The sequence below is a fragment of the Leucoraja erinacea genome, chromosome 38 (genome assembly GCF_028641065.1).
Source record: "Leucoraja erinacea ecotype New England chromosome 38, Leri_hhj_1, whole genome shotgun sequence".
In the NCBI taxonomy this organism is placed as follows: Eukaryota; Metazoa; Chordata; class Chondrichthyes; order Rajiformes; family Rajidae; genus Leucoraja; species Leucoraja erinaceus.
This window is the reverse complement of record NC_073414.1, coordinates 11064537-11076608: the sequence shown is the minus strand read 5'-3', so window position 1 is coordinate 11076608 and position 12072 is coordinate 11064537. Positions and strand designations below refer to the sequence as shown.

Below are 12072 nucleotides of genomic sequence, written 5' to 3'. Positions count from 1 at the left end.
GCACAGTTCCCTGAAAGTGGAATCTCATGTAGATAGGGTGGTAAAGAAAGCTTTTGGTGTGCTGGCCTTTATAAATCAGAGCATTGAGTATAGAAGTTGGGATGTAATGTTAAAATTGTACAAGGCATTGGTGAGGCCAATTCTGGAGTATGGTGTACAATTTTTGGTCGCCTAATTATAGGAAGGATGTCAACAAAATAGAGAGTACAGAGGAGATTTACTAGAATGTTGCCTGGGTTTCAGCAACTAAGTTACAGAGAAAGGTTGAACAAGTTAGGGCTTTATTCTTTGGAGCGCAGAAGGTTAAGGGGGGACTTGATTGAGGTTTTTAAAATGAGAGGGATAGACAGAGTTGACGTGGAAAAGCTTTCCCCACTGAGAGTAGGGAAGATTCAAACAAGGGGACATGACATGAGAATTAAGGGACTGAAGTTTAGGGGTAACATGAGCGGGAACTTCTTTACTCAGAGAGTGGTAGCTGTGTGGAATGAGCTTCCAGTGAAGGTGGTGGAGGCAGGTTCGTTTTTTATCATTTAAAAATAAATTGGATAGTTATATGGATGGGAAGGGAATGGAGGGTTATGGTCTGAGCGCAGGTATATGGGACTAGGGGAGATTATGTGTTCGGCACGGACTAGAAGGGTCGAGATGGCCTATTTTCCGTGCTGTAATTGTTATATGGTTATATGGACTCGTACAAACCCTTACAGATGCATCACAGAAAGTATAGTGTCAGGCTGCATCACAGCTTTGGGAAGAGCTCTGCCGAAGAAAACAAAAAATTGAAGTTGTCCATCACACAGAACTGACTTCCCACCATTGACTCCATCTACACTTCACTGTGCCTGGGAAAAGCAGCCAACATAATCAAAGTCTAAAGGGCCTGTCCCATTCACGTGTCTTTGGCATGCAAATTACTCGACCTCGTGGTCGCGATGAGGCGCACAGGCATGGAGCGCACTGAGAAGCGCGGAGGGGTAAGGAGTTGTGCGCGACATGGCGCCGGGCTCCGATATTTTTGCAGCGAACAAAATCTTTGCGCGCCTACGACCTGTCGTGGAACTGATGGCCAAAGTAGGACAGGCCCAAGACCCTGGCGAGGCTCAACGTCTCACCCTCAACAGCAGCAGAAGCAGGCAAACGATCACCGTACTCGGCCTGGGGCTCACGGCCGCTGTGGTCCGGATCCGCCCCCACTTCTGCTCCCAGAGCGGGGCAAAGAAAATTGAAGATAGACACAAAATGCTGGAGTAACTCAGCAGGACCAGCAGCATCTCTGGAGAGAAGCAATGGGTGACGTTTCGGGTCACGACCCTTCTTTCAGACAGAAGAAGTCTCGACACGAAACATCACCCATTCCTTCTCTCCAGAGATGCTGCTGGTCCCGCTGAGTTACTCCTGCATTTTGCGTCCATCTTCAAATGACGTCACGCGCTCCAGACAGCTGTGCAGTCGAATGAAGTCGCGCGCAACCTTCGCAGGACCGTCGCGCCTCAAAGCGACCGCAAGGTCGCGTAATTAGCATGCCAAGGACACGTAAGTGGGACAGGCCCTTTATTATTCCCCAACCATTCCTTCTTTTCTTTGCTCCTATTCAGCAGAAGGACAATGCGCACCACCAGACTCAGGAACAGCTTCTTCTCCTCTATTATCAGGTTTCTGAATGGTTCTTCCACAAACTAGGATACTGTCCGATTCACCTCTACCCCATTGCAGACATTGAACTTTGTCTATGGAACTGGTACGTTACAATGCTGAGAGTATTCTGTACTCTGCACCTTCACCTTTGCTCCACCTTGTACTTGGGTTTCACTTGAATGAATATATGTATAGAATTATATGATGTGATTGGATAGCATGCAAAACAAAGCTTTGGTACACATGGTCCAACCTCGGTACACATGCGAATAATAAATCTAAACCTAAAATACTTAAAAAAAAAAAACATTATTTGAATAGAAAAAAGACACAGAGGGCTGAGTAACTCAGAGGGTTAGGTAGCAGCTCTGGAGAACATGGACAGGTGATGTTTCAGGGTCAGGACCCTTCTTCAGACTCTGTCCAGTCTGAACCAGTCTGAAGAAGGGTCCCGACCCGAAACATACATTTTCAGTTTAATGAAGGGACCTGTCCTGCAACGTCACCAATCTTTATTCACCAGAGATGCTGTCTGACCCTCTGAGTTACTGCACCATTTTGTGTCTCTTTGTTTTGTTGTCAGAAATATATCATACACTTGCTCAGTAAATGAGCAAAGGTTAATCCAGTAAAATACGGGTCCGATTTGCATTTCTGGTTTTGTAGCTTCTTACCCTCATATATGGTTATAACTAATAATAGCTTTGGCCTGAATGCATAAAAATCAATTTGTGCTTGACCAATGCAATTGAATTATTTATTTGTAAGCATGTATTTAGGGATTAGCAACAACATGTAGAGCCTATTCATTTACTTGAGATAAAGACCCATAATTTATTTATTTGCCTCTGTACTCCACAATTTCAGATAGGTAATAGAAAAAAATCACATGTGGTTAAAGTGCACATTTGTCAAATTTTATTAAATACCATTTTTATACATTTTGGTTTCACCATGTAGAAATCACAGCTGCGTTTATACATAGTCCCCCCATTTCAGGGCACCATAATGTTTGGGACACGTGGCTTCACAGGCGTTTGTAATTGCTCAGGTGTGTTTAAATGCCTCCTTAATGCAGGTATAAGAGAATTCTCAGTACCCAGTCTTTCAATCACCTTTGAAAACTTTTATTGCTGTTTATCAACATGAGGACCAAAGTTGTGCCAATGAAAGTCAATAGCCATTATGAGACTGAGAAACAAGAATAAAATTGTTACAATACAATAACGTTTATTGTCATTTGAACCGCAAATTAAGTTCAAACAAAATTTAGTTTCTGCAGTCATACAACAAGAAAAGAACCAAGACACATGACAACACAATTTACACAAACATCCATCACAGTGAATTTCCTCCTCACTGCGATGCAAGGCAAAGTCTTGTCTCTCCCCTACTCTCAATTCTTCTCCCGATGTCAAAGCTCCCGGCGGGCGATGGTAAGTCCCGCGGCCATTAAGGCTGCGCCGGGCGATGCAAGATCGTGCTCTGGGTCTTGATGTTGGAACTCCCCGCGGGCGCTAACAAGTCCTGCGGCCATTAAAGTCGCGCCGGGTGCTGTAAGGCCCCGCTCCAGGTCATTTTCAACCCCGCAATTCAGGTCGGAGAAGATGCCGTTGCGGGAGCTCCGAAAATCAGTCTCTCACCAGGGACCCGCGGGCTCCCGATGTTACCGTCCACCGGGCCTGCGGCTGGAGCCTCAGAAGCTTCGAAGTCGGGTCGCAGCCGCGTGCCACCACAGCTCTCCACGCTCCAAGGCCTGCCAGCTCCACGAAGGTAGGTCTGCAGGGTCCGCGATTGGAGCCCCCAGGTCGTTCCAGTTGGAGGCCGCTCCACGATGCTAGGCCCCAATGACAATGGAGACCCGACAGGGAAAAGGTCGGGTCATCCGTACAGGGAAGAGATTTAAAAGTTTCCCCCGCCCCCCACACATACATAGTTAAAAACAATTTTTAAAAAACACTACAAACTATACACTCAACGGGCCAAAAAAAATTAAAAAAGACAGACGGACTGCAGAGGCCGCTGCAACGTTGGTCACGCCGCCCACTTCAACTTAGAGACATCAGCCACACCTCAGGCTTACCAAGATGAACTGTTTAGAACATTATTAAGAAGAAAGAGAGCACTGGTGAGCTTACTAATCGCAAAGGGACTGGCAGGCCAAGGAAGATCTCCACAGCTGATGACAGAAGAATTCTCTCTACAATAAAGAAAAATCCCCAAACAACTGTCCGACAGTCCGAAACACTCTTCAGGAATCAGGAGTCAGGTCAATGACCACTATCCGCTGAAGGCTTCATGAACTGAAATACTGAGGCTACACTGCAAGATGCAAACCACTGGTTAGCTGCAAAAATAGGATGGCCAGGTTACAGTTTGCCAGGAAGTGCTTAAAAGAGCAACCGCAGTTCTGGAAAAAGGTCTTGTGGACAGATGAGATGAAGATTAACATTTATTAGAATGATGGCAAGAGCAAAGTATGGAGGAGAGAAGGAACAGCCCAAGATCCAAAGCACACCACCTCATACTGTGAAACACGGTGGTGGTGGGGGTGTTATGGTCTGGGCATGTATGGCTGCTGAAGGTACTGACTCACTTATCTTCATTGATGATGTAACTGCTGATGGTAGTAGCATAATAAATTCTGAAGTGTATAGACACATCCTATCATCAAACAAATGCCTCAAAACATTGGCCAGCGGTTCATTCTACAGCAAGACAATGATCCCAAACATACTGCTAAAGCATCAAAGGAGTTTTTCAAAGCCAAAAATTGGTCAAATCTTGAGTGGCCGTCAATCATCCGATTTGAACATAATTGAGCATGACTTTTATATGCTGAAGAGGAAACTGAAGGGGACTAGCCCCCAAAACAAGCATAAGCTAAAGATGGCCAAAATACAGGCCTGGCAGAGCATCACCAGTGAAGACACCCAGCAACTGGTGATGTCCATGAATCGCAGACTTCAAGCAGTCATTGCGTGCAAAGGATATGCAATAAAATAAACATGACTACTTTCATTTACATGACATTGCTGTGTCCCAAACATTATGGTGCCCTGAAATGGGGGACTATGTATAAACACTGCAGTAATTTATATGTGGTGAAACCAAAATGTATAAAAATGGCCTTTATTCAAATCTGACAATGTGCACTTTAACCACATGTGATTTTTTTTCTATTACAAATCCCAAATTGTGGAGTACAGAGGCAAATATATAAATGAAGGGTCTTTGTACCAAATATTATGGAGAGCACTGCACCTATAGAAGCAACTGCTAAATATACAGGAGTTTCAGAGAGTGTAAAGATATGCAAAATTCTTCAAATTTCTGACTGAAATCTACAGCTTGCATGGTTTGAAATTCTTATGGTTCATTGCAATACTTACTTCAAAACTAAGCTCAACGTCTTCTTCATTTTCTTCTTCTGCTTCTTCTTCAATGTGACAACTCTGAAAGTAACAGATAAGCTCCTTTCAGCAATGGTAACTTTGGCATAAATACTGTAATAAGTGGCATTTAAGCGGCATAATAAAATATACAAACGTTCAACACTTGCTTTGGTTTTGTTTCAGCTTTACGGATATTTATGAACCATGTTCATTGAATTGACTACTCTGATATCAATAAAATAACAATCAAATTGAAAAGAGAATAACTGCATCATGCTTCCACAGGAGTTGCTTGTCCAGTATCTGTATGCCACTTTATTTTATATTGGCTGAATGTGTCTTCAGTGTACACTTGCAGGCACTTCTGTAACTATAAATGATCTTAACGCTCAAAATCTTTGATGGCCTGGAGTCCTGCATCAGTATCTATAGAACGTGATCGGAAATCCGGGATTTCAGACTGGTTACCAGAGGTTATAAACTGGAATACTTTGTGAATATTTTGTGAAATAGAAACATAAAATACAATCTACAAAAAGCAAAACATGATTGAGATACATCTGATTTTTAAAATATGGTAAAGAAACAGCTAATGACAAAAAGCAATGATTTTTTAAATTATGCTCGTCCTTTAGATCAATGTACATGACTGTATCGCGATAATGTTCAAAATATTTATCAGAATGAATGACTACACTTACCTTTGCCATGATATCAGCATATGACATGTAGAGATGGTCCATTTCCAGTTTGCTGAGGACAATTAAAAAAAATGATTCTAATGTTTACTAAAACCTAAATGAACTCGTAAATAGTCAAGGCAATCATAAGATATACCATTACATCGCAGTCAGACCATTGTCGGCTCCAGTTAATTACCAGCTAAAGTTGCGTCCCTCTCCCTCACTCCCACAACCACAGATTTTTTTTGTTGGTACAATATGGTAAAACAAAGTATAATAAACCGCTTGCCAACAATATTTGTTTTTACAATTCTATGACGTGCCTCAATTAGATATGTATGGCATATGCTAGTTTACAGGTGACATCCTTTTCAAAACGTTTGGAGTGAGTTGAATTCTAATAATTGTTGATGGAAGGTCATAAGAGTCATGGAAACAGGCTTTAGCGCCAACTTGCCCGTCCTTCTTGATTAGTACGTGTGTCAAAGGTTATAGGGAGAAGGCAGGTGAATGGGGGTAGAGTGGGAATGATTAAATTACGTAGTAGTCTCAATGGGACAAATGGCCTAATTCTGCTCCTATGACATGAACATATGCTGACAACATTGGCATTATGGGCTAGTCCTGTTTGCCTGGATTTAGCCCATACCCCCCCCCAAACCCTTTATCCATATATTATACAAACTTTCTTTAAATAGTTGGAATAGAATCAGCTTGTACAGCTTTCTCTGGCAGTTCATTCCAATAGATTACCCTCTGATTGGAAACATTGCCCTTGAGGTCCTTCTTAAATCTCTTCCTTTTCACCTCTTGTTTTAGAATCCTCTACCCTGGGAGAAAACTGTGAGCGTTCAATTTATCCATGCCCCTCATGATTTTCTACACTTTAATAAGGTCCCCCTTGAACCTCCTACTCTCAATAGCAAAAAGTCCCAGTCAACACAACCTCTCCCCATAACTTAAGCCCACAAGACCATTTGGTGACTATCTTCTTCACCTTTTCCAACTTAATGATATCCTTCCTCTAGTTGGGCGATGAGACTGCACACAGAACTCCAGTGTGGTCCCCTGATATCCCAACTTTTGTACTTGATAACCTTCGCAATGAAGCCAAGCATGCCAATGCCTCCTTCATCTCTGTCCACTTGACAAGCCACTTTCAGGCAACCATGCACCACTACTTCTGGTCTCTCTATTCGACAGCACTCTCCTAGTTTCTACTATTTGCTGTATGTACCGCCCTGGTTTGGCACACTAAAGTGCAAGTCCTCAAACTTCTCTGTTTTAAATGCATTTGCCATGTCTTGACTTATCATCGTAACATATCGAGATCATGTTGTAACCATTCTTCACCATCCACTATATCACCAATGATGTTATTATCTGCAAATTTACTAATGATGTTAACTACATTGTTTTTATTCCATCATCTAAATTGCATTTGCCATGGGATTTCTGTGTCTATTTTCCAGCAGGTGGGTAGAGTCCATTGAATGTGATTTGAAATCCTGTGTATGGTTTTATTATCATATCTTTTCATTGATGAGTAATCTCGTCCCACAGCTGGCTTCTGAGGCAGACTTTGTGGGCTGCTATCTCTGGCCCCCCAGGAGCCTAGCCCGACCGTTCCGATACAGTTTGACTCCACCCGGAGACTCTGTTAGTCCAGCAAAACTGATAATCCAGCAAGGAACTAAGGGGGCCAGAAAATCGGTGGTGGACCTGTATTAATTCATCCTTCCTTTTCAACCCTCAATGCAAATTTTTAACACATTTCTCTTTAGTGTTTGACTACGCAATTATACATCCATACCTCTTCTCAGTTAGAGCGGTACGACTGAAGTGAAGAATCAACTGATGAAGTGGATCAGGTTTTGATTCTTTTGCCTCTTCCTCCTCTTCTTCTGCTTCACCTGATTTCTATCAATAAACCGGGCACAAAGCATATCAGCAGTTGAATAAAGGTCTAAAAGAGCTCCATAGGGCTTGAATATGTTTTTACACACACACACACACTCATAGCAAAATCTTTATCATGCAATTTTTTTGCACAAGTATTCATGAATTATAAATCCATATTTTAATGACCAGTTTTAACAATTCTTGAAGAATTGTTTTTAAAATCTTGCAATCAAACTCAAATTCTACGTTCAATTGCATATGTTACACACACTGATACATTATTTTCTTATTCGCTTGGCAGACATATCTTGCATTAAGTGGATATTGTTAATAAGCATGCCTACACCACTATTAATAAACAGTTAGTTTCAGCTGAAGAGGAATTACTTTATGAGATAACAATATGCAGAAGATTTTTGACATATGCCCCCCCCCCGAAAAGTTGTATTATTTGGTAAAAGGCTCCTAATTTCACAATTTTCACAACAGATATTGAATTGGATGGGAAGGTTGCATTTCTTGCTATGTTTCTGAAGCCTCTTCCTTTATAATTGTTTGACTGTCCAAATAGCTTTGATATTTTAATCATATTGAAGAGCGAAGATGTCAGTTGTCCAATTTGGATCCACATTGTTCTGGATCCTTAGTCTTCCACAATTATCATTCTCTGCACACCTTTACGGGGAAATTACTGTGAAATATTCCTAGGTGGAGGTATGCAGAGTGGGCAGATCATGGTATTCATTAGCATATAACATTGTTTTAAAGCAATGCAATGTTCAAGCACAACAAACACTGAACAGCCAATATGATCCACACCAGTATTTTTCAGAGTAATCAACTACTTACTAGTTAATTACTGGTTGATTTCTTCCAACTATTGATACAATTTTGCTGGCTTCTGCACAAAACGAGTTCCACCCAAATATGGCAACAAAGCCGTAAAACTCAGATAATCCTATATCCGTTGATCCACATATTCCAGTGTCTAGGCAATTGGCTCAGCTGGTAGTTGCCTGCACTCCCCTTTGGACTCCCCTTGAACACATCAGGCCTCAATAGGGCCCCATTCTTGTACTCCATAAAACTCACCATATTCCCACTCTCAGGCTCCCTTGAAACTCACAATAGGATCTGTTTCCCAAGCTGACTTTAAACTCACGGTGGTTTACTGGAACAATTATTACACAACCATGTATAATGCAAAATAGCAAATTAAAACTAATGGAAACTAATCTGTACTATTGGAAATAATAACCAACAGTCTGGAAAAATTTCCAGCGCAGCAACATCAATCTTGGGGGTTCAGAGTTTTGGAATATTATTGTGGTATGCATTACCTTTACAGTACAGCATAACTTGGAAAATTGACTACATGCAGTCACAAAAGGACGAAAAAATAACAATTCTCAGAAACCTGATCATGAGGCATTATTTATAGGGGAGCCGAGACACCCTTCGATGTGGAGCTTGATCACCCCGACCACTGGAAATTGGAGCCAAGATCGCCCCGTCAACGGAAGGCTCGAGGCCCCCGACCGCAGGAGAACAAAGAAGGGAAGAGATTGAACTTTTTGGTCGCCTTCCATCGCCTTCCATCACAGTGAGGAATGTGGAGGAGTCGCTGTGGTGGATGTTTATGTTAAAATGTATTTTGTATGTTCTGTTGCTTTTTATACAAAATACATTTTATCATGAACATCCACCACAGTGACTCCTCCACATTCCTCACTGTGATGGAAGGCGAAAAAAAGTTCAATCTCGCCCCTTCCTTGTTCTCCTGTGGTCGGGGGCCTCGAGCCTTCCGTTCACGGGACGATCTTGGCTCCCGTAACCAGCGGTCAGGCCCTCCGCGTCGGGGTGATCAAGCTCCTGCATCGGGGGGATGTCAGCTCCCCCACGCTGGGCGATCGACCCCGGGTCGGGGCTGGTCGAATCTTCTGCGTCATTTGGAGCTTCCCGACATCGGTCTCTACCCGAGTGCGAGCTCCTCGATGGTGAAATCCGCAGGTCGCGGTTGGAGCATCAATGCCAGGCAAGGGCTCGGCTCCAATGGTACGTCCACGTCACCACGGTTTGGCTCAAAGTCAGTCCCGAGCAAGGCCTCCAGCTCCATGATGTTAGGCCGCAGAGCGACCGGAGATATGATCCGGAAAACAATCGCATCTCCGGCAAGGTAAGAGATTGAAAAGAAGTTTCCCCCGACCCCACCCCCACATAAAACAAACCAGAGACCATTAATGGTGGCATTAAGCTTTCATGTACAGAATTCCATGGAATGTGGTAATAAACTCTGTAGTAAGCTGACATTACTGCATATGAACTGCTTCAAATTAATACATCATCATCAGTTAACAGAAAATATCTGTTCTTATTCATCACATATAAAGAGGAAATCAATTATAATATCCGATGGAAATGTCATATTTGGCTATATCTTAAGGCTTAATCTGATTTATGAAATGTACTTTAAACTATATGACCAAAAAGTAAAACAGTTTAAGAATGAAATAAATAAATATTTTGAAAAAGGTAAATGAAAATGTTTTGATGAACTAAGACGAGAAAAGGGTTTGGAAAAACAGCTTTAAGGAAAATAGATGCAAAATCTTGTAGAATATGGTAAATACTGGATATCGGAATTATAAGATTGTGTACTTAGAGAGGTTATTTGGAGGGATCATCTACAGAGGCTTTATAGATAGAAGTTAGGAATAAGAGAGGGGTAATATTATCGACCTCCAAGAGTCAAGCCAGGTGACACATTTTTGTAGAGTGCAATGACCGGATACTATGGACAATAGACAATAGGTGCAGGAAGAGGCCATTCGGTCCTTCAAGCCAGCACCGCCATTCAATGTGATCAAGGCTGATCATCCCCAATCAGTACCCCATTCCTGCCTTCTCCCCATATTCCCTGACTCCGCTATCTTTAAAAGTCCCATCTAGCTCTCTCTTGAAAGTATCCAGAGAACCAGCCTCCACCGCCCTCTGAGGCAGAGAATTCCACAGACTCACAACTCTCTGTGTGAAAAAGTGTTTCCTCATCTCCGTTCTAAATGGCTTACCCCTTATTCTTAAACTGTGGCCCCTGGTTCTGGACTCCCCCAACATCGGGAACATGTTTCTTGCCTCTAGCGTGTCCAAACCCTTAATAATCTTATATGTTTCCATAAGATCCCCTCCCATCCTTCTAAATTCCAGAGTATACAAGCCCAGCCACTCCATTCTCTCAGCAGATGACAGTCCCGCCATCCCGGTAATTAACCTTGTGAACCTACGCTGCACTCCCTGCAAGAATGTCCTTCCTCAAATTAGGGGACCAAAACTGCACACAATACTCCAGGTGTGGTCTCACTAGGGCACTGTACAACTGCAGGAGGACCTTTTTGCTCCTATACTCAACTACTCTTGTTATGAAGGCCAGCATGCCATTCGCTTTCTTCACTGCCTGGTGTACCGGCATGCTTACTTTCATAGACTGATGAACAAGGACCCCCAGATCCCCGTTGTACTTCCCCTTTTCCCAACTTAACACCATTTAGATAATAATTTGCCTTTCTTGTTTTTGCTACCAAAGTGGATAACCTCACATTGATCCACATTAAACTGCACCTGCCATGCATCTGCCCACTCACCGAACCTGTCCAAGTCACCCTGCATTCTCATAGCATCCTCCTCACAGTTCACGCTGCCACCCAGCTTTGTGTCATCTGCAAATTTGCTAATGTTACTTTGAATCCCTTCATGTAAATCATTGATGTATATTGTAAATAGCTGCAGTCCCAGCACTGAGTCTTGCGGTATCCCACTAGTCACTGCCTGCATTCTGAAAGGGACCCGTTAATCCCTACTCTTTGTTTCTGTCTGCCAACCATTTTTCTATCCATGTCAACACTCTACCCCCAATACCATGTGCCCTTATTTTGCCCACTAATCTCCTGTGTGGGACCTTATCAAAAGATTTCTGAAAGTCCAGGTACACTACATCCACTGGCTCTCCATTGTCCATTTTCCAAGTCACATCCACAAAACATTCCAGAAGATTAGTCAAGCATGATTTCCCCTTTGTAAATCCATGCTGACTCGGACTGATCCTGTTACTGCTATCCAAATGTGCCGCTATTTCATCTGTTATGATTGACTCCAGCAGCTTCTCCACCACCGATGTCAGGCTAACTGGTCTACCCTGACAGTCTGAAATAATTTCCTCTAACACAGGCAGAATTCTGATAAACCACCTACACTTTTTCAAAAGGCTCCATATCCTTCCTGTAATAGGGCAACAAGAACTGTACAATACTCCAATGCTGCACAAACCAAAGTCCTATAAAGGAGCAACATAACTTCCTGACTCTGACATGCCCCGACAGATACATACCATAGCAAGCATACAATACGCCTTTTTTTAAATCACTCTGCCACAGAATTCTGTTTTCCACTCTCAGGGAACT

At 42.7% G+C, this 12072-nt stretch overlaps 1 protein-coding gene across 5 annotated transcripts in view; it reads right to left on the bottom strand.

The window, feature by feature from the left end:
* LOC129714278 (ryanodine receptor 1-like) overlaps positions 1-12072 on the bottom strand; it is a 525269-nt gene that overhangs the window by 102437 nt on the left and 410760 nt on the right. For all 5 annotated transcript variants that reach the window (XM_055663830.1, XM_055663832.1, XM_055663834.1 and 2 more), the window contains 3 exons: positions 7530-7636; positions 5735-5786; positions 5031-5093 (listed from right to left, as the gene is read on the bottom strand). In XM_055663830.1, the coding sequence (XP_055519805.1) occupies positions 5031-5093; positions 5735-5786; positions 7530-7636 (222 nt within the window). The remainder of the gene's footprint in view (positions 1-5030; positions 5094-5734; positions 5787-7529; positions 7637-12072) is intronic.